The 27,844-nt window shown below is 36.6% G+C and overlaps 1 protein-coding gene across 1 annotated transcript; it reads right to left on the bottom strand.

The window, feature by feature from the left end:
* Window positions 1-854: 854 nt before the first annotated feature.
* Window positions 855-26,248, bottom strand: LOC114873062 (icarapin-like). The gene is made up of 4 exons (XM_029180930.2): window positions 25,988-26,248; window positions 9,609-9,845; window positions 2,655-2,770; window positions 855-2,360 (listed from the first exon to the last, which is right to left on the bottom strand). The coding sequence occupies exons 1-4, from the start codon at window positions 26,052-26,054 to the stop codon at window positions 2,070-2,072; spliced, it is 711 nt and encodes a 236-aa protein (XP_029036763.1). The 5' UTR covers window positions 26,055-26,248; the 3' UTR covers window positions 855-2,069.
* Between the last annotated feature and the right edge of the window lie 1,596 nt (window positions 26,249-27,844).

Raw genomic sequence — 27,844 nt, 5'->3', positions numbered from 1 at the left:
CATCTTGGGGTGTCAGGAACCCCGAAGCACCGGTGGCAGTGTTTGCATACCGACATTTTGGCACCGGGGTATCAGGAACCCCGAGGTACCGGCTACGCTGCATACCGATATTATGCCACCGGGGTGTCAGGGACCCCGAAGCAATAGCGAAATATAAGACCTAAAAACGAACAAATCGTGAAACTCACTTGTTCGGACTAGTGATGGGTACGACTGGATATAGCGAAATATAAGACCTAAAAACGAACAAATCGTGAAACTCGCTTGTTCGGAATAGTGATGGGTGCGGCCGTATTTAGCGAAATATAAGACCTAAAATCGAACAAATTGTGAAACTCGCTTGTTCGGCATAGTGATGGGTACGACCTGGTTCGAACCTGGGGTGCCTGGGACCCCGAAGCATCAGTAACACTATTTGCATACATACACCTACATGAAGCTAGCCGGAAGGAATAATAAAATATGATTATTTTTACGAGTTTTGAAATTAATAGATTCACTGATTTATATCCTAGCTGTTGAACTTTTAACAAGAACGAACTTTTATGGAATTAAATAAAATGTGCTCTGTAGGAAGGGGAAGAAATTACCCTATTATGCCAACTATATTTATTCTTTATGCTAACACATTTTCTTTTATTAAAAAATATATCTTTATAATTCTATTACAACTTTATATTTCGATCCCAACTCAGTCAAATAATTAATAAGAATAGGTATATCTTTAATTATCTTTAAATTGTTCGATATCGAATTGCACTTGTCTTTTCTTATCATACTTACAAACGAACGTTGTTTAAACGTTTTTCCCAATTACTCATTAGCATAAATAAAATACGGTTGACTACTAGAAGTAAGGTAAATATACATAAAATAAAATTTTTATTATATTCTTAATGGGAGACTTTTAGAAATAGAGGAATGGAAAAATAGAATTTAGAAGAAATATTTCAATTAGGAAAGATATACTTGTTTCTTTTCAAACCATATCACGATCGAATTACCATAGATAGTACAATCTGTAGTAAATTATCATAGTCTCACTACTGCTGGTACATCTTATACAAGAAGCTGCGGGCATGAGGGCAGGAACAAGATACATATTTAAATGGCCAGATAAAGAATTTTAAGATTTTCAGATTTGTGGTTTAGACGTTCATATTATATGTAAGTAAGTACGTAGCTTGTCCTTGCCACAATGCCCATCTTTATCTTATAGGATTCAAATAAACATTACAACCGTCTTTGCTTCGACACACAGGCGACTTATAAATATACGGTTATTAACTACTGGAAAACATGTAAATATATATAATGCATAAAACAATAATTTATAGCACTATGATAGTTGACACTCTGGTATCTCGCGAATCTTTACGCGAAAGTAGTGTTTTCTCGCACAGGAATCATCAGCTCGAATCCGAAAGAAGGTTTAATGGCGGACGGAAATCTATCTCCCTTCCGCTATTTTTGCCGTATTAATTTTGCCGTTTATTAATTTCCATTAGAGTAACTCGTTCATTGATGATGTATTTTATCAGTGGCTTATCTTAAGGGGATAGGATAGGATTTATTTTTCGATTTAATGCTTTGGTTTGTTACTTCTAATTACTAATGTAATTTTACAGGTATACAAAATTCTGTCTCTTGACATTTTAATTACACGACTTAAATTTCTATCATTGTCAATTAATATGTATTAATAAATTTTTTCATTTTTAATTCTATACTGTTTCGTAGCTGAAAATAGTTCTAGTAGTGTATTGATTTAAAAGAAATTAAATCTACAAAACAAACGAGCTACTAAAGATGAAAAAAAAAAAAATCGTTGAAATGCATTTGTAAAGAAAAAAAAAATGATACTGAAAAATAAAAAGATTTTAATGATCAGTACCTAATAGGAGAGTAATTATATAATCTTTTTATAAATTGATCGTTTGTGATAAATCTTTGAATACCTGAGCAACGGAAAATGAACCATGAACCATGAACCATGAACCATCTTTCGGATTCAATGGATTCTAACGGTAACAGATATATTTTAAGCTGTTTATGTTAGCTCTGTCAATTTAAGCAGACAGAGTGTCGACTTGGTTCTTCGGTATCTCATTGTCGATATCCTCGACGGTCTCCACGCTTCTTGGCGGTGTTGTGGTGTTCTCATCTCTGCTCGTGGCGGTTTTGCTGGTCGTTATGGTTGGCAAAGTGGTTACTTCCGCGTCTGCTGCGCTTTCGGTCAACAAGATCGTCTCGTTTTGGGGTTTCACGTCGATAACGCGGATGCGGATCAGCGTTCCAAATTCGTCGTCACCATCCATGTAGGTCGTTTCGTTTATGGTCACTACGTGTCCATCGATGATCTGGAAGCAAACGTCATCACGTTTCTTCGATTTTAAGTCTGCGAGTCTAAATTTTCTAAATTTTCTAAATTTTCTAAATTTTCTAAAAACTTTTTCGTTTAAAAGTTACAGATTAATTTCCTTCTCTACGATTGATCCAGACTTCGCTGTCCGATGGTTAAGGAACATTATTAATTGATATCATATAACAAAGCGTTAAACAAAAGTAGAGATTTGTCAATAAAATAAATACATAATTGATGATTAGCCAAACGAGCCAGAGGGAAATTATCGTAATGTTCGTACGTGACCCACCTTGGTGGTGGAAGTAGTGTTTGCTCCTTCAGGAATCTTGACCGAGGGCACGACGCCTTCCTCGGGAATACGTGACAAAATGCCAGCGATCTGATCCCTCAACCTTTTCATGTGAGCTGAAAAGAGGTCGGAGATTAGAAATAAAAAGTTGGAAATAGACGACGTAAACACACAGATACAACATACACCTGTCATCGTATGTCTCTCTCCGTACTTTTTGTGTAAAAAAAAGAAATATGAGTGGGATGAGAGAAGAAAGGGATAGAAAGACGATTTAGAGAGGAAGCAAGAGGGATAAAGGAAAGGACATCAGAGATGTGAAATTGAAGAACGAAATGCAATATTGAAACTTCATGGAACGTGTTCGAATCGTATAGGAATATTTTGAGAAATGGTGCAAGAATTGATATATTTTTAGAGAATGACACATATGTAGCTCCTAACATATCCGGCTCCCCGTTGAGGTACATAGGTACATATGTACTTACCTTAGGTATGTCTTCTCAAAATTTTAACAATTCTACTTTTAGAAATTAAAACATTTTTTCTAGTGGATTTGAAGAATAATGCTGGTAAGTATTGATTTTTTAAATACTTTCTACTTATTTCAGCTGTATCGGAGTAAGTATAGGATTGGGGCGGGTAGCGGGTAGAGATCAGGTCTCTTAGCTTTATTAGTAGTGTAAAATATTTAATATTGTCTGAATTATACATACATATTCATAAACGATCACAGATGGTAATAGATACATCGTCTCGTCCGAAGCGTTTAAATCGAGAACAATCGGAACTTGCACTGTTAGCAAGTTGAGAAATGAAGTTGAGAAATAATTTAAGAAGCTAGTACAGAGTACAGAAACATTAAGGCCAGGTTACTAGGAGAGGCAGAGACTAAAATAGAAACTATAATTTCCTTCTATAGAATCGTTTATGAAAATGATGCTTAATCGTCTTATCAGCACAACTGAGTAATGACTTAATATGCTCCACCTTATGCGATTTTTTCTGTGTCACATTCAAGGATGTTCCAGCTCCTGACATTATCGCTATTATCATTCTAAATAGCGATAGCAATGCATGCTTCTCTATTGAACAGTCTTTACAATGACCGTACACGCGAAGATAGAACTGGTACGTGTATGAATTTTATAGGTAATCAGACTGCAATCAGAATTCTATCTCTTCATTTGCCTATAAGTCCTAAGTATATGTACCATTTTGGCTCGAAAGTGTTATACATTTCATCTCCTTGTAAGATTAAATAGCGTCAGACTTGGTATATTTCGAAATCCGCTTAATATAAATAACGGATAAGACTGGCACTGTAAATAAATCGACAATGTGAGAATAATTTATATTCGAATCGAGGCCATCAATGTACGGACACGTGATAACGCGATCGATTTAGTATATTTTATTACGTTTACAATGAGGAATAAAATGACCCACTATATCGATTGATTAGTGGTACGTGGAATCTTAACGAGGATACGTCACCAATTCATTATTCGACCACGTTCTCGTTACCAGAGAAAAATGCTGTGTCTTTTACCATCGAAATAACAGTCTTGCGTGTATGTATATGTGTATGTACATACATACATACATACATACGTATATTGTGGTCGTTTGTCGTCAAAGATACGAAAATGCTAAATAATTGCTGGTAATTGTTTCTCAGCCAGCGATTGGATATAATTATCCGCTGTTCCATTTATTAATGGCCTATGAACGAGTTAATTTCAGTGAAAGCATCAGAGATAGAGATTCATTTTTTTTTTTTTTTTTTTTTCTTTTTTTCACGTATTATGAGGATTTTGATACGGAAATTGAATTATGTACTTCTCGAGCGATGAAAGAGGGCTCTTTCATACCTTGGAGTTACCATTTTGTCAAATTTATGACTTCTCAATTTTACTGTTTCTTTATATCTAATATTAAAAAATTATTGATAAGTAATTGTATTTTAAAGCTTTGTTATACAGAGCCCCATTTTGCAATTTGGTCTTTGAAAAGTGTTTTTATATGTATAATAGAAGGAAATTTTGTGTTTTCAATTTTTTCCAAAAAACGCTCTGTACGTCGATGGGTATGCTTCTTCTAATTGTAAGTATGAATATCGTAATTTTTGCACGTTTCTTTCAGAATTGCGTCAGAAAAATGTGAATTACTTTTTCATATTTCACTATTACTTAATTGTGTATGAATTTCAATATTTAAATATTTATTTATTCACCTATTCGAAAAACTTACTACATACATACACGCTTTCAACATCGAAACAATCGGAGAAAATTTGGCTTTCCGACAATTGCAATGATTCTCCTTAAACGTAAATTTATTCGTCGCCTTAATGAGCACCGATTCAACGTCAACGATATTATGGTAATTTTCTCGATAATCGATTTCGTGTCGCTCCACGAGCCTGTCTGTGGCCGCGATTTCACTTTTCCGTTCCTACACTACATAAGTACATAGGACAGCCGATAACCGCGAAGACTCACTGGCGATCCGAATACATATTAGCAAACGTATCGCAAAGAAAAAGAAAATTAATGTTCAAACCAGCAGATAAGACGACATCGCAGGAATGAACAAATAATGATTACGTGTACAAGCAAGGTAAAGTTAATTGAGGAAAAACGGAAACGTAACTTCCTCGGTATTTACTCGCAGTAGATACATATTCTTCGAATGAAATGAAATTCATCCTCAGTATAAGAGTTAGTCAATTGCCAAGTATTAGAACGTAAATACCTATTAGATACTGGTATGATTTACTTTGTTATTCGCACTTTTCAGTTATACTCGTATTATAAATTTTATGATATTTAATAATTAAAACTCGTATTATTTTTTTTCAAGTTACTTTTAACATCAATATATCACCATTTTTCCTAGGACAAGTGTGCTTTTTTGTGCTTTTTTGCGCTTTTTTGCGCTTTTTTGTGCTTTTTCAAGCACAATTATAATCATTGTTTATTAAAATTTAATATCTAGAATTAATGCTGCAAAGCGTAAAATGTACAAAGTGAGTGTAAATTATATTATACGTATGTATATTCAATTATCAGTAATGAAGAGGATTAATTATTAAAGACGACGGACAGAAACGGGTTAATTATATTGTAGAAATTGTTATCATGTATGTATTTATTTTATAAATTCCATGAAATATGGAGCTACAATGATAAAATGTGATCTACAACCTAAATATTATCCTTTGTTCTGATTTCTAGTGGTCTTAATAATTTCACCTTGTTCACCGAGGGAACTATATACATTCAATTATGTAAGAATAAACGAGGTGTGTTGAAAAACCGGTAAAACGAGACCATGACATCGCTTTCAGGATCCTTGTCGGTAAGTAATTACAAAAGAATAAGTTGAAAGGTGGAACGTATGCAAGGAGATAGCCGTGCGATTCATTCTATGAACCAATTTTAGAATCTTAATTATTAAGAATAATGATACAGTTAATTTGTAGATTTCAAATTTCAAGTTTTTTACGTGCTACCTTACATTACCACTGTAATAGCCTATCACCCATTTCTTTCTTTTTACGATTCAAGGGGGTCCTTAACGGTTTGATAGTTACGATAGTTCAGATTATTATTATTATTATTATTATTATTATTAGTAATAGTAGAATAGAAATACTATTCAAAATAATATTTTCCTTAAGTTATTTTTTCTACGTAACTTATTATATTATTAAGTATGCGAATCCTAATTTTTGAATAGCAGTGTACTATATATGTACTTATCAAGGATTATCTACTATGTTGCTTTTGAATTTCTTTTCTAAAACACTTTGTATATGCAGATACATTTCTCTCCTTCATTTCCGTTTTTAAGCATAAGGTTTTCTTCATTTCCAACGGCGCAGCGCGGCGGTCTTTACATCCTTCATTTTCATCCTACTTTCTCATCAATCTTGGTATCGATTCGGCAACTTTTAATCCTGAAGAGCCTTTCTTCCACTTTGGCTAACAGCGGGTACGTAACATGGATCTGAATAACGATTCATCGGGTCGTGCAATCGGCGATTACCGAAAATTACTGGCTCTTTCACCGAAACCTTTCGGCTCGCCTCGCCTCGCCTCGCCTCTTGTAATTCATTACAGGATCGAGCAGCCTCGCGATTATCCTTCTTTTTCTCCGTTTGTTTCGAGATCAACGGTTACGTAAGTAGATAACTGTGGGCTCTTTCGAAGGTGAAAGTATTACTTGCTTGAATTACGCCTCGTTATTATGTAGCCGACCTTGCTGCTTAAGAACTTACGAAGATTAAGCAATACTCTTTATGCCAATCAAGAGTTTGGAGTGGTTTTTTCAGATATTTTATATTGCATATTTATCTATTTAGGACAAACGATTCGTAACTTGGTCTGGCGGTCTCACATTGGTTTATGATGCGTCAATCGCTATATCGAGAACACAGGAAACCCAGCAACGAGCAACGAGCAACGAGCAACGAGCAACGAGCAACGTTCCAAAGTCCTGGCGGAACTTTAGGTCTTCCTGGCAATAAACAACTATGAATTACTTACACCCTCAAAAACAGCAGAAATCGTGTTTATGTACCTATAGAGTGTTCAATGCTTTCTAAGCTTTCCTAGGAAATATGGTGTTACAGGATACCTACTGTTATGGGGTATAGAGGGGGCATTTTCCCTCTGGAAGACTGCTATTTACTCAGACTTTGAATAAATTTAAATAAATGTAAAAATCGAATTTTTCAGGTGTACAAGAACAGAGTAATAAAGTTTATATTATAAATCGTTGAGCAACATTTTCACAGAATACTTTTAATTTCCTAGCGAGCATCACGAGTCGTCAGTGAATGCAACCCAGTGTAATGCAAAAGTGGAAAATTTCATCGTACGATGGTGTATGTACAATTAAACAGATTGCTCGTCTACGTTACGCGTGGCCACTTTCTTAACGTCTTTTTAATGCGAATTCCGTCACGAAAAATATAATTAGAACGCGTTTTTAATTCCACCTCGCCTAATGCTACATGAAATATTTAGAGCAATGGAAAAAATTTCATTTCTCGACGAAATGCTATCGCGAGCATGGAATTCACCGCAACTTCTTCCACATTTCTTTCAAATTCGTCAACTTTATTAACTTTTATCAAAAGAGACTATTTGTAGAGTTTCAAATTGATTTATCGTTAGTGTTTTAAAAATTTTAACCCTTTCCCCTATAAAGTAGGGGAAACATTTAACATACATTTTAATTTTAATTTAAAAAGTCTGAAATTTAAAAACTCTGGAATAGTGGTAGTGCTATCTATTATAATACAATAGTTACGTCAATGTATGCAAATGAAAGAATTTTGAAATTTTTCTAATTATTCGCAATATCAAATTGAAGCACTCAATTCGAAAAATAAATCCTTAATTATTTAAATATAATATAAACTGTATACAATATTATAAATATAGTATAATACAGCATTCCCCTGCTATCCTCTTAAAAATGAAAATGATCTTTATCAAAAAAATGAAATTGCCAAGTTCGCCAAACGATTTGAAACGCGGCTTCATTACAAATTCCACGCGATAATGTCATCAATCTTTCCCCATCGGACGACATTTCTGTGAGGCATCTCTTTGCCGTTTCTTTTCCCTCGTCCTTCTTCTTTCTCTCTGTTCCTTTTCTTTCCGAAACTCATCCTAACAGTATGCAGATATATTCATGAAATTGCTCCGGGAAACGTGAGCAGAAGCTCATGGAATTGGCAACAAATTGCAGATGGCTCGTCTCGAAGACTATAAAATCAATTTTCCGTTACAGAGCGAAACAAAGGAGAGAAAAATACCCTAAGAGAGAATTAAGAGAGAAGGCACGAGCGCCGGGCGCCGGGTGCGGCGGAAGGAGAAGTACGAAGGGATCCGCAGTTTCCGCGATACCGCAGTAATCACGACCAGCTAATTAGGACGGTAATTTTTGCTAATTGCTTTCATTAGTATAGTCCGAACGACCGTCTTCTTTATCGCCGATATACATATAATTCTATAATTACATCGATTTAACGGCTTCTATGTTTTATTGCTATGGGATCTAGTTATGCCAATGATCCATTGGAGGATCTAAAAAACCAAATGAAGTCACTCTGTCCAAGAATGCGAAATATGGCTTTCTAAATGCCATCCCTACCTACCGACAGAGCGCATTTCATGCATGCATAAGAACAATAAGAATATGCGCATAGCGTGCACCTAGAAAACATACTATGCTACAATCATCATTTTCATAGTCGTTCGAGTAGTTTTCATTTAACGAGCAAGTCATTTTCCTTCATTCTCTTGACATTATCTAAAATCTAAAGCGATCGTGTCATCAGAGCGAAGAACGTAATAAAGCTTTGGAAATTGGAGAAATTTCAACAACGAGGACGCGGCGGCGGATACTTTTACTAACATGCGCAAACACGAAATACGTAGGTCATCACCAGCACGGGAAACGACAATCGGGCCCTACTGTATACAGACCAATCGCGCGCACCGTGTACCGGAAGTTACGTTTGACAAACCGCATGTAAGCGGAATACGGACACCACGATTGCGCCTGCGAATCCGTGTAATTTTATGTTTGTGCTTGTCGAACCGTGATCGCGTTTCTGCGGCACACGTGCGGTCGTTCCAATCGCGTTAGGGTACAAGTCTACTTGGCTGATGATCACACTAGCCACCAAATTTCAATTTCTTTTCTTCTTTACGTGTGAAAATTAAATAAAATCCTCTCTTTTTATATTAGTATACTACGTATTCTTAATTACTAAATGTTTTAATTTCATTTCGAATATGTTCTCGGACAGATATCTCTGAGATATACAAAGAATTTCGGGTACCCGACCATGCAATGCAATACCTACAGATAATAGGTGTAATACTTTAACTGCCTTCAGCTATTTTCTGCTAAAGATTGTCTTTCGCATACCTTGTATACGCGAATACCATCCATCCAAGAAATTCGATCTGAACATGCCGTTCCATGTCCAAGTTGGATTCTCGACGCTATCACTGTCCTCGAAGCTCATATCAGGGAAACCAGCACCAGCACCAGCACCAGCACCAGCACCACCGTATGGTCGCATGAAACGAACTGAGGAGCCGTTTGGCAGCAGCAAAATCGTGTCACTATTTTTCTCTTCATCACTGTCGCTATCACGTGCACCTGAAACAGGAAATTTCAAAATGGTTATAATTAAAAACAAGTGATTTTTATCAAAGTGATTTTATAAGAAAAGGAACGAAAATTAAAAGCATCGTTAATGGATAGAGAAATATTTTTTTACCGTAGAAACAATATTTTCTCATGATTCTTGTTTAAGATTATTCTTTGTACAATTATACAGCGACGTACAGAGCCTAAGTTTACAATCAGAGTCTTTAGAAATCTTATAACAAACGCGTTTTTAAATTATACATCAATGTGTATACTAAATATAAATTATTACACATTTCTCTCAGGATTGCATCTGAAAAACGTGAATTAACGTCAACTCCTTTTGACTCTTAAAAGGAAAATGGCGAAGTCGCGTCGAGGGGCTGTTTAGAATTGAAACGCGGCAAATGCAAGCATATAATTATTCTTGCTCGTCGCGAGCAGGATCCTTTCAGAAGCCATACAGCACTTAATGCTTTACAAGGAATTTGCCGAAATGATTTATCGTTCAGCCCTTTTAGTGCCACGCCAATGAATTCGCCAGCGAGCTCACTTTGTCAGCTAGAAAATGCAGGATTCTGTACTTCTGTTCAGACAGCTTGATACGCATGGACAAACTCAATCGGTAATCAATAAGCACGTAGTACTAGACAAGGGTTGAAAGAAAAAAACGGGGTGGGTGGAGGAGTTGACCACCTGACGTCTCATTTGTAATGTGTCAAAGCACTCTGCGTGTACCTAAAGTTTCATGGTATCGTTTCCAAATGATCGATCGACTCTTCCTCTTCTTTTAAACAGCCTCCTCTCGTTTGTATATCAAACGCTTCTTTTTCCTGAAAGAACGCTGAATCTTTTCGAGACAGCCCGTTTGAGGTGAAATGTAAAACTGTACAATCGACTTTCGTACAAAAGAATCCGAATAATGCATAGCGAGTAGTGAGAAATATTTGTTAATTTTTTTGAAATGTCAGCAATTTTTACTGGAGGAAAGCAGTAACACAACCATAATTTTTTCACTTCCTCCCCCCTTAGTTGTGCTACTGAAGAGGTATTCACGTAAAAATAAATTATTTACTAAAAATAGACTTACACCATTTTCAAAATAAACGATCCATGTCTTATCGATTTTCATTATGTCAGTTAAGGTGTTAATGCAATTCGTTTCTTCGACTGCTGATTCATCAGTGAGATAATCATTGAGAAAATCAGCAGATGAGTTCGTAGCAGATTGGTATCGAATATATCCGGAAAACCGTAAAACCGTAAAACCGTAAAACCGTAAAGCCGTCCACCAACGTTATATTCGCAACAGCAGGTAATATCTTACAGTAAATACATTTGCTTTATTCCTTAATCAGATCTACCTATTTGCGACTATTCATTCGCTCGCTAATAAATGTAATATCAGTCTTTCCGTGATAATCTATGTCGGTCATTTGTCGACGTCTCAATACCTAATCGCTTCTCTTTTTCTCGAGTCGTGATATAATGAAAGTTAAAACCACCTGGATCGTGTAGCAATAAGTTAAATCTTTTCGATAAATATTATTTTTCCTGAATTACAGGCGATTGTCTGCAAACGTTATTCAGATACTTTTAGGTTGAAAAGGCTTGTTATAGGTATAATTTTCTTTATTGTAACTGTTTTTAATACTGTTAAATTAACTATTATCTTCTAGTTTTTATTTAGAATTCTAGTAATTTTTACTTTTCTTGTACAGGCAAAAATGGCGACCCCCCGGCCCCATTTGTTCAAATTACCTATTACATATACCAAAACGTAGATTTGGTTTAATACATATCCTACTTTTCTGTCACTGCAGACGCCAGTGAAATAGAGAACAATCTAACGAGAAATACTCGACATTCCAGAAAGTCACCGAATTTTTTCCCCCCCAACATTTCTGGCGATTATCCAATTTGCTGGTCGTCAATTCATATTGACGCAAGAAAAACGTGTAGGAGTGAATTATTTTAGTCAATCTAATTTCTCAGTCTATCGTAGCTCTCGGGGAAATTCACGAGAGTCAGGATGATGAAAAATCGTCGAGATTGCCACCGCAAAATGAAATGTTTTGACAGACGACGTCGACGACAAGATACTCCCCCTTTATTGAATTCTGCCCTGGAGGGGTTGATTCTTGCCAGACGAATTCGCTATTACTTCCTACTTTCGTTTCGTGGATTCCCTTCGAATCAAACACGTGGCACGATCGCATCGTTTACGTTTTAATTTCTTATTCAATGTTCCCGTGTGTAACGGGAAAACTCTAGCAGCCTGTATGCTCGTAGGATAGCACGCTGTATGTATGTATGTATGTATGTATACACATGACTAGCTGGGTCCCTTGAGAAATTCGAGTCGGATCGATCTATCGGCTGCTTTTTTTCCACCTTCCACTTCCACTTCCACTTCCACTCTTTCCCGAGTGGTATTAGGCAGGTTTAATGCGATGCCTGCAAAAAGGGAAACAGGGAAGGGTGTAGAAGTACGGCGAGTGGATGGCGAGTGCCATTGACTGCAGAATAAAATACACGGTGGCGTTCTAACCGCGGCTCAGCCTTGGCAAAATTCCATTTCTTTTCCATGAAGCCCATGCTCTGAGCAAAAAACTGATATTTCCATTTCCTTTTCTCTCTTTCTCCCCCTCCCTTCTTTCACTCCGGCGAAACTGCATCGACGAGTTCCGGTGCAGCTATACCGGATGATTCAGGAGGAGTGTAATAAACTTTGATAGATCATTAGAGATTGTACCTCATTTTCAGCTGCTAAATTTTTAGTCAAGTCTTTACCCTTTCGACCAAAGTTTTTCCTATTTGCATTTTCATGGGTTCATTGTGAGATAAATTAATTAAATTTTCATATGTACAAATTTTTTAAGACAATTTTGAATTAATAATAAATATTCATTCCCGAAAAGAAATGATTGATAAGTTGTAAAATCATTGCTCTAAACTCTAAAATAAACTGCTCTAAAATTGCAGAAACATCCGAGAACTATAACCGAACATTTTGGAGCGTGTTCGAGTTCGAGTTCGAGTTCGAGTTCGATCGATCAGCAGCAAAATTCTCTTTGGCCGGTCCAGACAATCCGGTTTGTCGCGGAAATTAACGCGACCATGTTGTAGAGCGAGGCAACGAAACGAAATCGCGATGTATGCAATGCACGTTCGGTGATTTTGTGGGATTCGTTAAAGTTTATCCGGTGGCGTGGCGAGGCGCTTAATTGGGGCGCTTATCAATTCGGCCGTTCGAAACGCGGACCGTCTGGTTCTGGACATCGGGTAATTATAGTAATTACAGTGGGGCGCATCGACACAGCTACTGCTACTGCGACTGCTACTGCTACTGCTACTGCTACTGCTACTGCTACTGGATGCACACGGTATACAAGGTACGTATGCACACAGCGTCGATACGGCTTCCTCGATGACAGTAGCCCGGACCAATATTAGGATGAACCTCTTAGTATAGCTATAACTATTGACACAACCAGCTATTAAATTAATAGCCGGCAATTAAGCGGATGATAATGTTTCTCCTAGACCTACATATGTAAGTCGAATTTGGTCAACCTTGATAAAAAGACAATTTAAATAATTAGGAATAGATTTCTTTTCTTGAATAATTATAAGGAGTAGCATTTAGAATGCTCGTGTCAGGTACACGAGCTGCTAAACTGTTAACACCACACGATATACCTATGTAATTGGATTTTTTACACAGTATTAACGAATCTGTTACATTTTCTTCACATTTCTGTATTTTCATGCTAATTTAATAAAGCAATATTTTGAAAATAGAATTAAATTAAAATTTGCTTCCTAACGATAAGATCTGGATCATCTCCGCGCATTAAGTTCTTTTTGCAAGCTGAACGCGTAGAAGATTAACGGACGTCAGGCAAACAGGTAACCGGAAAAAATTATATCCCGGCGCGAGCGTGCTCCGCAAAAAATATGAAATCTCGGTGAGATAAGTGGTTGAAACGTTTTCATCTCGGTGCGGTGCGGTGGTGCATCCGTTGCGAAGTTCCACTTTCTATCAGAGCGGGAGAAGGATAGGCTTATGCAGCTTGACGGACCAAAGAGAGCAGAAAAAGGTAAAGGTTCAGGTAAAAACGACGTCGACAATACGCTTCAGCATTGTGAAAACTTGAAATCGAAATAGCGTGCGAGTGTTGCCGGTATGAGCATCTTGTACGTACTTGGTATGAAAAAACGTAAAAACGTAATATGTAACCTTTTATGTGGCAATTAATTTTCCATTATTTTGATATCAGTGATAATTAAAAAAAAAAAAAGAAAATGAGCTCAAGTCTACATAGTAGGTATACAGAGAATGAAGAAAATAACATTTATATCTGTAATAGTTGACATTTGATTCGCTGTTAACATTTACGAGGACCTTGATACTTTCACGGCCTAGGATGTTATAATGACATTTACTGAACTCGTATCCTTGCTAACTTTCAATGTCTCGTTAGCATAGCAGTTACCTTCGTTTCGAATCTAAAGACGCAGTGATTCTGAAGAAAATTACGACACCATAAAACAGGAGGCAACAGACCGTAAATACTGACGATGAAATACTGATAATAATCTTCACAACCGGAATCAAGATTATCTTCGTTAGGTCGATTATCTGTCTACAAGATATTGCATATGTTGCAAAATTTACATGAAGGTTACTGGGAGGAGAGTGAGCATAGGTACTATGTATCTCAAAGAACATGAGAGATGCACCAGAGTAGGATATACATACTTGGTTAGTTGTAGTAATCATTCAATCGCTACACAACATGGAATAAAGGTGAAAATCTTATGTTAGGCGTGCTTCAATTTTTATTTGACCAGCTATCCAATTAGAACTTTAGTATCAGAGCGTTCTAGAAGGTTTGATAAAATTACCACTACTGTTCAAACAATATGGTATAAATCTAGAAATCTGCTATGTCAGCCTGCTCTGCTTCCAAGAAAGAAAAAGGGATTCTTGATGCAATGATAATTTGGTAATTATTAAACAGATCACTTAAATTTTTGATAACGACGAAGTTAGGTTTTGCCGGAGGAGTACGTAACTCTTACGTAAGTGTGGGACTCGTACCACCCATGGCAAAAAACTAGGGGTGGCACAGTACTCGCTAAAACCCCACTCCCATGTAGGCCGTCAAAAATGAAGTTTAATCCAAGAAATTTATTGACAATTCAACAGAGCACACTCTTCAGTCAGCTATCAATGCAGTCGCATTCGAATTGTACGCGCGTGGCATTCATCGTGTCCCAAGGCTTCTTTGTAATAAAGAAGAAGAAGAAGAAGAAGAAGAAGAAGAAGAAGAAGAATCATAATGAAATTCATTGCATAGGTGCATGCGCGTGTAACGTAACGTGGCGGTAGGAAATGCATATTATGTGCAGCTGAGTGACTGGCTCGAAAGGATATACGGTTGACCGTGAGAGGATATGTATCTCTTGTCCTCGTTATGCTCGTTGCCCTTGCCAACAAGTTGCGCGAACGTGGAAGAAACCATGTATGGAAAGTGCGGCATGCATCGCGAAGAAACAAGTTCTCGCCACGATGATTCGCCAAGTCCTTGAAACGCGTGCACTTCCGCGCTAGAGGCTGTCGATAATTGGAAGTCGTTCCACTTCTTTGCCTCTGCCAACTCTCATCTTGGAATGCGACCGGCTCTCTGCACATCGTCGACACGTTTTCCTAGCTACGGCCAACAACCGTGTCGTAACACATCGGCAAACGGTACAATGAACTTCATGCTCGAATAGAGATACGCTCTTTTAAAAGTTCCTACCTGATTGCTGAATCGTAATTAAACGATGTAGTAGGCTGTTTTTCAAAAACGAACAATATGAAGAAACCTCGGTTTCTGACTAGTTAATTAATTCATTCATTCATTCACTTATGTTTCGATCATTTCGTTTACTCGTCAAAATCTAACTATTCTGAGACTAAATAATAGTACATACATCTATCCTACTTGATTTGGTTAACGTTTCCAATGACCTGTCAGCGATTTGTCACGGATCTTGCAGCGCGGAGAACAGGCATGAAACATGGCGGTAGTCAGATGTAACTGCCCATAGGAACAGAGCTACAAGGTAGCTATTAAAGCAGACTTTCAAAGAATAAATAATTTCAGAAAATTGGAAAATTTTAAATAGTCCTACGTTACCTTAAATTGACAGTACCTAATTTTTTTAACCTAATTTAGTTGAAGATATCAGCATAACTAGGGTAGAGCGAGGATCAAAAGTGTCAGTAGACCTTTATCAAGAAATTAAAAATTTATTTTATCCATATTTTTATTATCCAAATAATTTCTTATCGAATGTTTTGCAGTTCTCGGTTCATGAACGATGCATGTATGTCGCGTCGCTAAAAGAGCTTATCCTCTCATTGTCAGAGCAATCCCATTACGTAAGCTTCTCGAGTCGTATGGAAGGTGAAGCAGAAACTAATAAGGAATTGCCTATTATATCCATCGATGTTTTCTTAATCATTCTTGCTTCTAGTAAGCACGTTCTTCGTAGCCGGAATATTGATATAAAACGCGCGTTATAATATGTACATATACATATGTAGAGCGTATTATTAAACGAACGCGAACGCGAACGCGAAGGCGTCAGAATAAATCAGTGTCGTTTAGCAAATTATGCGGATCGGTTTAGTTTCAGCAAACGTAATCGTGTATCGGGTTTATACGATGAATTTTTAAAATTCAATTCACGTGCCTGAATACGCGACACGGAATGCGATACGCGTCCGACTGTTCTGCGTTGCGTAACCGGCCACGTTAATACGTACAAATTTACCTAGTCAGAATTCCCTCAGATCGAATCGAATCGAATCGAATCAATTTTTTCCTCTCGTTTTTATCACGATCCTCTGAGTGTGTCACGCGATGCGGCGTAATAACAGTTTAATAAAGACTACAGGTTTAATTAAAATTTTCGACAGTTCCAGTGGTTAACACCTGTCATTCGCAGCTGTTTACCAGATGGATAATAATTGTGCGTACATTTTCGAGGTTTTCGCATATTTTCCAAATGCAACGAGATTTATAATATTGCTATTTGCAAATAAAAATGAATCTTAAGCTTTTTCCAGCATACGCTAATGTATACTTTGAAAAAATACAGCTAGAATAACGAGTTAATCGAGCTGAATAAAGGTAACTGTAGCATTCTGAAGCATTCTGAAGCATTCTGGTTTTTATCCGACAAACAGCTTTAGGCAATGAAACCTTCTATTTTATTCCAGCTATTTCGTAACATGCAATTCACGATGAATGTACCGATTTCGTGATGGATGATTTCGATCGATGGAACGAGGAAAACTGAGAAACAAGTTGCAGTTATTCGAGCAATGAAGCGCAACGACAATAACCCGACGTCGCGTCGCGTCGATCGAAATGCCAATCAAAACGTGTCTTCCATGGATCGTTAAGTACTCCATTCGCTTGGAATTGCTAATTATAAACCGTTATCGGTGCAATAGTATTTGTAAGGTGAACGGAGTACATTCACACTCGCTGGCAAGGATATTTCTCAGATTGGAATACATACAATGATTTGCTTGTCTTTATTCATCCTCCGTGGATACTAATCGTAAGAGATTGCATGAATTAACATTTCCATTTCCCTTTTCCATTTTTATACTCTGAAAATTGACGAGTGCTATATTTGCTATAAGAGAAAATTCGTATGTCTCTGACAAGAAATTATTTCTACATTGTTCCTCAAAGAATATCTGTCGTTATTATAATTAAATCCGTGTTTAGTGTCGAAATTTCATTAATTATCAGTGAAAGAGTTAAACGAATGAAGAAACAACAGAGAGATAATAGGGGGTTGATCCTGTGATTGGTTCCAAATGAATTTCCAACTAACCAATTCAATTCTGATTTCCACGCGCGATATGCACTCGACTATTCATAATTACTCGATAGTTAGCGACCACAGGGGTCGAAGTTTATGGCTTCGCAACTCGCCAGTAATTGGATTGTCTGTCGACTGACCGAACGCTTCCATAATTCTTTGTACATAACGTAAAATCGAAACGGTGATTGCGCTCCGAACACTCAGGTATTTAGGTTGTTATAGATAAAATGGGCAATTTCTTTCAAAAATTTTCAATAGTTTTAACTTTGTCAATAGTATTAGGTTATTGCCTCCTATTAAATTTTTCCGATTTTCAGTACATATTATGCAGTTTGATGGTATACTTTCGAAAAGTAGCTACTACAAAATATCACTTATGATGTATGTACCTACATACCTATATCAAATTGAACCTTGAAATTTCAATAAAAATAACTAAATTTATTTTATTGTTCATTATAGGACCGGATCAAGGTTCCAAGGGCCAAGGGTTATCAAATATTCAAGAGCCCCCTTGGTTGATAAATTGTATTCAAAAATTAAAATTTATTTTAAAAACATAGCAAATTATTCTTATCATTTGCTCTGAAAGGAACATTTTTCATTTGTTGCTTCAACAGTCAGCAAAATTAGCAGTATCTTCCCCTTTCAGTTCGAAGCTATTTAACTAATCGTTTTCACAAAGGTGTTATCCCGTCTCTGTCGACGCGGATCGAAGCGTTAATACGGGAAGTTCGGCGTGAACAGTTATACGAAATTATACGAGACTTGAAACTTTTCACGCCTTATTAACATCTTGTTAAGAGGTGCATGTTTTAAGAATACCTTTGTCATTTCTCTGTCTCTAGTTCTCTTTGGATAATACAACCAATAAGATAAGCCATACTAATTTTGGTAGAGTAATAATCATTGTTACTTCCAATTTTGGCAAGGATTCATAATTATATGTTAAATATTAACATATAATGTTTGTTCATAAATTCAAGCATTAATTAATATTTTCAAAAAATACACTAGGGTATGCGTTTTAATATTTATTATTAAAATCTAATTTGTTCTTAAACTGTATGTTTTCTCAATGTATAACACAATCGTATGTTAGATTATTACATCATAGTTGTTCGCGGTCCTCTCTGGTACATCATCCGTTACGGAAAACACTAATTTACTTCTTATTTCGATAAATCAACCGCATTCAAAGCCATATTACGAAACTGTGTAATTGTAAAAGTATACCTGCATGTGTCTCAAATAGCAGTAATGTTAACAGATATATTTTAACATTATTACAACTGATGGTTACATTACATTTTTATATAACGTGTGTTGCATCATACTATACCATTAAGAGATGCTTTTCAGTGTAATTTAAACTGAAATATTTGAAATTAGATTTAACTTTAATAAAAAAAAAGTTTATACATACTCCAAAGCATTCAGTATATTCTTAGTTTCATCAAAATAAACTTTTAGAAAGTATAACAACTGCCCTAATATGTATTACCAAACTAAAAGATACAAAACTTTTCTCTAAAACTTTCTGCGCTTCCTTATCTGCCACGTGTGCATAAGTATGTATTTATGTATTGATTTTCAAAAACGCGGACGCTCGCTTCGACTTAAATGTAAGTTGCAGGTAAGTACATAGTTTCTAAGATGGAAGAAAAGTTGAATCCTAACACGTCCTTTCTAGCGATAGATTGCAAGTTATCTGGGACGCAACACGCGACTCCTTCGCAGATGTAAGTATCTCATGTTCTTTCGAGTACAGAGCACTGTCCTCTCACAGTATACGGATTCTTATTGTTAGTTGCCCATAATATACAAAGCCGCCCCTAGCACCGGGCAAAGGGCAAAGCTATTGCCCCGGGCTCGCGTTTAAATATTATTAAAATAGTATTAAATTCATTAAATTTGCAAATTAACATCAAATTATGCAATTTTACTTTTACGGACTCCTCGATATTTGAAAGGAAACCAATTTAAGGAGCGTAGGAGTGGAATCGTAGTGAATGGAAACTATTAGATCCTGATATAATATAACTAGCTGAACAGTGCAGTGTGCAATAGAAAGGAAAGTAAAGACATTTATTTATTTCATTAATTATTTCTCTTGAAAATTATCTCATCTATCATTAAACTGTCTTTCTCTTTAGATTGACATCAAGTACAATAAAATTTACTACATGTATGATTTTTCTGATTAGATTAACTTTCAATAAAAAAAATTTCTTATATGTATAAACAATTTTTAGATTATTAATACTAGGTACATACATACATACATACACCAATACTAAGTGCACACAATCATTGTATTATGAGAAGTTGGCATAAATTCCTATATCTAATTAGCTCTGACCATGCGCAGGTAGATACATATATCCGGCTGCCTGGATAATGAGCTGGCTAAATGAACAGATATATTCCCTTCTGGCGCAAATGCGTTAATGGCGGACAAATACTTTTGAGCTGTAGAGTAGGTAGCTCATTCTCCTATTATCGTATCTCAATAAGCTTCGACGAGCATCGAATCCGATATACCAATAGTTCCAACTCAAAAAGCCTGCTTTTGGTTTAAGTGGAATAAATGGAAGAACATATTATAAGTTCCACAAAATTATAGGTTCCATCGAAATTTTGAAGGGTGGTCCTAAAGCTGATCGAGCATTTCACTTTTATACATATCACTGTGATTTAGAAAATCTGCTGTAACTCTGTCAGTTTTGAAAAAACAACCATGAAACTTAGAAGGTACGTGTAGAATCTAATTAAGTATTTGACTGAATGAAAATGGGCTTGGTCATCCTGGAGACCGTTGCATTTAACAGAACAATAGGTAGAGGTGAGTAGAGATAGGACTATCTTATCGCCCCTTCATCGATTGTCAGCAACTATGATATGCCCCGTGGGTTCCCATAATGGTCAATAAGCTCAATCGTTGATAACGTGCTTCATGATTGTGCGCTAAATTGACCCCCCTAGAGAACGTGCGTTAGAGCTGACCTAAAGGACGGCGAAACGAATGCAGCTATCATCGGAGCGAGGGAAAAAGCATAGCATGCCGGTAGCGGTAGCAGTTTGCTTGGCTGGCTGGCTGGTTGGCTGGCTTTTTTCATTGAAATTACTCGAAGGAAGGCAGGCGGTAGTGCGCTGCGACGCGGCCGGCATACCTAATGGCCGCATATTGTACGCTTAGCTGCCACTGTCATTTAAGGCAAGCCGAACACCAGACTGCGCCAACACGGATAGGATCGCTGCTGGCCTGTTCTCGACGGGCAAAATAATATGTATGTATGTATGTACCAGTTGCCGATAATCCATGGCTGCGTTTCGTGCGCAGATATAAACCTCGTACAAAGTACTCGATAAAATAATTGAAACACTAACAAGAAGAGCATACCCTTACTGGCTGACCCTAATCAGGTGACACATATTACCTCATTCCAAAGACGCAGTGACCTAGATAGGTCGTTAACTCTTAGACCTTCCCTTGATCCGATTCCGAGTCTCGTGTTGATACAATGTGGCTTTTGTTAATTTATGTTAGAAACGTATCGTCGAGTTCTATCATACAACTGAAGAACCCGTGTGCATCGCATTACATCCGCAGTAGAACAAAACATAGTAAAATACAGAATATAGAAGATGTATCGCAATAACAAAAGCGTCGTGATTCACGCTTTTTCAGCCGATTGTTAACGAATTTTTAGCATGAAAAGAGAGGAGAAACGGCAGCAGACGTTCGTTCGAGCGTATTCTTGGCTGTCGGCATTCGTTAATTTCAACGCAGACGGTTATTAAGCCGGTTAGGTGGATAGGAGGCAAAGGTACGTATATAGTACACAATATGTAAACCGAGCAACTGAGCGTGACACGAAACGGCGCGGCGCGGGCGGCGCGAGGAAGCGCAAACATCCTCCTATTTTATTTACGCTCGCAACGGATAGAGGAAGAAAGTGGACGTCGAACGGTGGAAAAAGAGAAACGACAACGGCCTCGCGATATGCTGGATAAAGTAATTAATGATCGATCGAACGACGTCGGAAGTAATTAGTCACGTATCCTATTCGCGACATAATTAAACTCTGGCCAGGCCGATCCCGTGGTGCAAATTAATGTACGAGCGATCATGATCGATTCGAGGACGCGTTACTGCCGCGTGAATTCGTCATTGGAGGAAGTGAAACCCCTTGCAGATTTCTGGAACCCGGGGCTATCAGATCTTCAGATATGTCCATGCATAATGAAAAAAACCGTAAGACGTCATGAACGTCTTAATGCAACTCTACGTTTTCACCAACAGGTAGAAATTACGAAGATTTCAAGTTACATGTGCGTGATATCTGCTTAAACTTTGGGGAAAATTATACCAGATGCATACATACATACATACATACATACATGTGTGATCACTTTAACCCGTAACTACATAGTAAGATAGATTCTACGAAACTCTAGTAATTTTTACTTCTTTGTAAAAAAGAAAAAGCTTGATAAATTGCTTTGCTAATAATTTTTTTCTAATGAATTACCAGTTTTGAACTTAGTTTTTAAGACCGTTCCAAAATATGGTTTCCAAAAAATCTCGTACGTTGTAATAATTTTTTTATTTAATTTTCAATTATTAAATGTCTCTATGTGGCTTGAAACAAGAACCCACACAGTCCGTACGTTTTAGACAGCACACACGTTATAATAAGTCATAAGTAATTCCCAAGTAAAGATAAATTTATATTTATATTACTAATTATTATTCGGACGACCATACACGTCACCAACAGCTTTAGTATGTATCATTTATTCAAATCCACCGTTTAATCTCCCATGATTCCTACTTTGAACAGCAAACAGCAATTATCAATGCTAATTTAAATTACAAATGTAACAAAAAGTTATTTTCGCTCTTCATCGAGTAAGGTTCGCGTTACTAAACGTATTTAAACGTATTTTACACTTTTTACATTTTACTGAACCAGAAATAAAAATGTAAACTTTTGTCCATATGTAAAAGTCCATAAATTAATTTACTTTATTAGTAAAAATCTAGAGTATTTAATTAATTTAATAAGAGTTAAGGCTAAGTTGGAAGGTCAGAGCTTGGTTATGGGGGTATACCATATGATGAGGATTAATGCAAAGTTGAAAGATTAAAGCTAAGTTGCAGGGTTAGGACTAGATTATGGTGGGAGGGTTAAATTATGGGGATTGGAGCAAGGTCATGGTTTAGGGGAAGGTAGGTCTGGGTTATGGGGGTAGGGTTAGATTATACGAGTTAGAGCTGGGTAGGGCTAGGTTGCGGTATAGGCTAACGAGTATTTATAATCAAAATGTATATTTAAAAAGTATTCCATAGTACAATAGATCTGCAACTGGAAATCATGAGTTTTACAGTTTCATCTTTTCTTTTTTCTTTTTTTTTCTTTTTTTTTCTTTCCGTTTATCCTATGACCCATTTTGATAAGTAACTATTATTAGCACTTATTGCTATCATTGTTGGTGCATGTTACCAATGAGTCAAAATGTCAAATAAAACTTATGGCAAGAATGAGTTAAAGTTATCGAATTCGATAACGCTGATGTTATTCTTTAGTAATTTTGCAAGACTAACATCTCAACTTCCTTTTTCTTTCGATAACAGGTAAATACAAAGATTTCTTTTGTAAAAATATGACCGAGCAAATACACACACTGTTTGTTTTTATCTTCGTTACTATTGATTCGCAGATTATCGATAACTGGACACCTCTTACCTAAGTTTGTGTTCTCAATGTCTGGAGTACTTTTCTCAAATTATCTCACGTTTGTTGGAAACGAAAATGGAAAAAATTAAACTAATTCGTTGATTCAAGTAGATATTTAGCACATCATGGAAAGAAATCTTTATTCTGTTACGAATTATTATAAAAATATAATATATTTACTGAATATATGAAACTACTTATTGGGTTGACTTTAAAACATCCCGTATACATACATATACGCAGTGCTTACACTCTGTAACTACGTATTAATATTTGCAACAATTTACGAACCCCAGTGTAGAGTTAGATGAATAAATTGATGACTGCTTGTGGAACGAATCGCAATTGCAGAGTAAAAACATGTTGGTCAAGTACCGAGAAATACTAACACTTGCATACAAGTTGCAACTGCGATTCGTTTCACAAGCAGTCATCAATTTATTCATCTAACTCTATATACATTGGGGTTTGTAAATTGTTGCAAATATTAATACGTATTAGTTACAGAGTGTAAGCACTGCGTATATGTATACGGGATGTTCTAAAGTCAACCCATTAAGACATCTACAAAGGCACCGCATTGTTTTTCCTCATTTTACGTCATTTCTACTACCTTCCTTCGCCTTTTGTTCAATTATAACGTTCAAAGTGGTATATACAATAGAATGGATGAAATTTTTCCCGGTATCGGGGAACGCTTTGACCTAGATTTATCAAATAATTGACTGACAGGAAAGTTGGATGAAAACTACACGAAGTAAACTGAAGTTCGACAGAAATTCATTTGAACAATTATCTTCGGAACGAAACGGCACCAATTAAACGAGTCCCCCTCCCCTCCGGCCCAGTAAAAACGACGCCGACGCTAATTAGCAAAGTCTACGGTCCAAGTGAATCTCATAGCAATCCAAAGGACTGGATGCTTTAAGAATTATCTCCTTACTATGTACATACCTCGTAAACGGTCCAAGTACCAAAAGTTTCTGATTATTCACAAAAATACTTTAAATATTACAAGAGGTGACAATTATCTCAAATAATAATAATAATAATAATAATATTTTGTTGTAAAAATTATTCTTTCAATATTTGAAATTCTTTCGTTTAAAAATTAAACAAAATATCCTTATACCTATACATATATGTACTTTGTAAGTTTAAGTCACGATTGACCCAGGGTCTGGTATTGAAGAATTAAAGTAATTTCAACGCCACGCGTCGCGCATAGAGCGAAACGATAGAATTGTTGTTAAAGCGGCATAACTTTAATTGATGCACCATATTAAGACGTAGTGGCGAATTATACCGCCGTGGAAATGAAGTAGACGTATGCCAATTGGCAATATTCCCGTTTGTATGTACATTCACGTCGGACGAAGAACGCGAGAAAATGAGTATTTTGCGCATACGCTTATCTAGCGTAACAACTTTTCGCATAAAACTGTATAAAACAGCATATAGAACAGGGCACCGCAAGTTTTATAGCAAGATGGCTTTGTTCTGGCAGGAAAACGTTCCCTCCGCGAAAAGTTAAGTCCATTTACAAACGTACATGCCTCAACGTATGTATTCAGAAGCGGAAGGATTCACAGAGCAGAAAGTCGTAGAATATTCAAGGAACGTTACAAACGAGTCTATTTCACTTTAATCTGCTCAACTACCAACTCTATTTATTCTTCATGTTTATTATTAAACGTTTCGAGACGTTTATTTTATACGTATATGTATGTATTATATCGTACAACAGTGATAAATATTCGATACGAGACCCGTTGTTCGTAGTAAACAATGAAAAAGAAAAAAAATGTCTTTCAATTCTCCGCGACACGACGCGACTTAAAATTCTGTTTTGAATCACCAGTCGTTACAATTGTTACGATGAGTCACTCGACATCCTGAATCGGTTTCTTTCCTGAGCTTATTTTTCGTTAATATTTTACCACTTAATTCTTGACATCATTATATCAAAGTTACAGATGAGAAAACGAGAAGAACGGAATTGTAAACTAAATTGAACGTTCTGTACAAAACAAACAGGTTGTGGTTACTGAACGTGACTTTTCGAGCGCCCTATAACCCTCATCTACCATATACATATGTATATATATCTCTTCCGCGCATGTACACGCATGCTCCTTTCGCTTGGAGCAGCATTTGCTCAGCTGTCACGCGACAAGATCACGAATATGACCTTAACTATTGCCAAGGAATTCGACCGCTTTGTCCACGTCCGTTTATTTGTTCGTCGAGAAAAAAACGTTGGATCGTTTAAGAAGCTACGAGTTTAGAATCAAAACGTGCGTCAAAGTTTGTCGTCGAGTGGAGAAAAACTAGTTTAACGTTGAACGCGAACGATCATCCATCTGTCACCGTAATTACTTCTGAACAAATTATCCCTTTATACACTTATTCGTAGTTTTCGTTTTCGTTTTCGTTTTCGTTTTCGTTTTCGTTTTAAAAATCAACGATGTCTTTTCTTGGCTATTGTAAACAAAGTGGTGTACTTACCGGGGAAGCCGTGCGTGGATGCGAGGAGACACGCCGCCACCAACAATACGCCGCTGAGGGTTTTCATTGTCGTTTTCTTGTGCTGTTTGGAAATTGCTCGGGTAACTTTCTACAACGATGATGATTCGATTAGTACTGACGGCTTCGGTTTGGTGGAACGAGATTGTCACAGAACACACGAGAGGATCAAGGTCACTCACGGAACCAGCTCACTCAAACTCGCTTGACGCTTTGCGCTACGGCTTTTACCTCGTGCCACTCTATATGAGATCGTTCGTCCGTCGCTCGGCCAATCCCGACGCTCCGTGCGCCGGTCACGTGACCTACCCCTGTCACGTGACTATGCGGCGCGTAGCTTGACTCACGACGCGATTTTTCTCGGTATTACTAATCTCCTTCTGTGCTGTACGATGTCTAATAATTTTGTAAACATTATTGTTGGTGGTATTGTTTCGTCCGAAAACTTCATACAGGAATTGCATAATGAAAGCAGTGATATTAATGAGAGGGAATGGACAACTCCGTGAACATGACGAACAAATTCTGTTATTGTTCCTCGAATCACGAGTATGTGATTTTATGTTGATGATCAGGCATAAACACTTTGAAAGGCGTTGCTGCAGCTAATAGTTTACAAAAGGTATGGACATATAACAGTCAGCTGCAGCTGCGTTATTTCTTCCCTGATACGTTCCTATGCATCACACTTTTAGCGCTTATGGTATACATGTACATAAGTATTGTATACATATAAATTCGGGAACTGGTGTTTCAACCGTAACATTTCAATTGTACATTAAAAATTACATTATTTTTGTTTAAATTACTTTTAATATTAATATCGTCAAAATTCAGATTTCAGCTGTCTTCTTAGAAATCGGTGTTCAACATTCAATCATTCCGTTGTTAATCGATTTAAATTAGTCGAAATGGCGGTAAATTAACTTCCTCTTTCTGTTTTCCGCTTACGTTCAATTTATTTTATTTATATATTTTAATTTTAACTTTCGTCATTTCAAATGTTAATTCTGTTTGTAGATACGATATAGGTATGTATGGTTCGCATGTTTTCAATCGACAAACCAACTTGTACACGTTTTATTTTTTTACCCTCTATATTTAATAATATATTTAAAAATTCTAGACGAAAGAAACGCGTTAATGACACGTTTACTGACCAATGTAACTGATCATTTCATCTATCCGTAACGAAAGAGTAACTGTACACGCAACAGCAACGGTGTTCCAATACTTATGCATAAGTACACTTTTTAACTTTTAACCTCGTTTCAACTGAAACGGTGATATGTGATATACATATACACACGTCGCATTCAGCTTTACGAATCTCGAGTCGAGAGATGCAAGGTAAATCAGAACATTCGAAAACGAGTTTCTGGCGTTTCTGCCGATGGACGAAAATTGTCAGGATAGATGGAAAAACAATCATTATCTGTTCATATAATTAGTGGCCGTAAAGTGGTACATATTACTTTCGATTGATAAGTAAATAATTATACATCTCGATAATCCACTTTCGAAGTATGTATCATGTAACTTTGTAATTAAGAGATATTCATTTTTCATATTTTTCTATTTTCTTTTCGACTTAAAAAGTAGTGTACTTTGAACGCTGATAGTTCACAGCCTCCATGATTCACTGATCAAGTTAGTTTTAAATGGTCGTGGAAATAAATGTCTGACACCCGAAGGTCGCATGTACGAGCTATTATGGTACGCGTTTAGCCATTGTTAACCGTTGATGAATTTATTAACAAGTCTATCTTAGTTAGTTAACGGAACGACTTCCATGGGTCACTGATCAAATAGTTTAAATGGCCGTATAAGTAAATGCCC

The sequence above is a fragment of the Osmia bicornis genome, chromosome 6 (genome assembly GCF_907164935.1).
Source record: "Osmia bicornis bicornis chromosome 6, iOsmBic2.1, whole genome shotgun sequence".
Taxonomy (NCBI): domain Eukaryota; kingdom Metazoa; phylum Arthropoda; class Insecta; order Hymenoptera; family Megachilidae; genus Osmia; species Osmia bicornis.
The sequence above is the reverse complement of the archived record's forward strand: the minus strand, read 5'-3'. Positions and strand labels throughout refer to the sequence as shown.

Excerpts from the sequence above, each read along its gene's own strand:
- LOC114873062 (XM_029180930.2), bottom strand. The coding sequence starts at position 26,054 with ATGAAAACCCTCAGCGGCGTATTGTTGGTGGCGGCGTGTCTCCTCGCA. Across the intron at positions 2,771-9,608 it reads ATGGTATTCGCGTATACAAG|CTCACATGAAAAGGTTGAGG; the intron begins GTATGCGAAAGA and ends ACCTCTTTTCAG. Across the intron at positions 2,361-2,654 it reads ACACTACTTCCACCACCAAG|ATCATCGATGGACACGTAGT; the intron begins GTGGGTCACGTA and ends GTTTGCTTCCAG.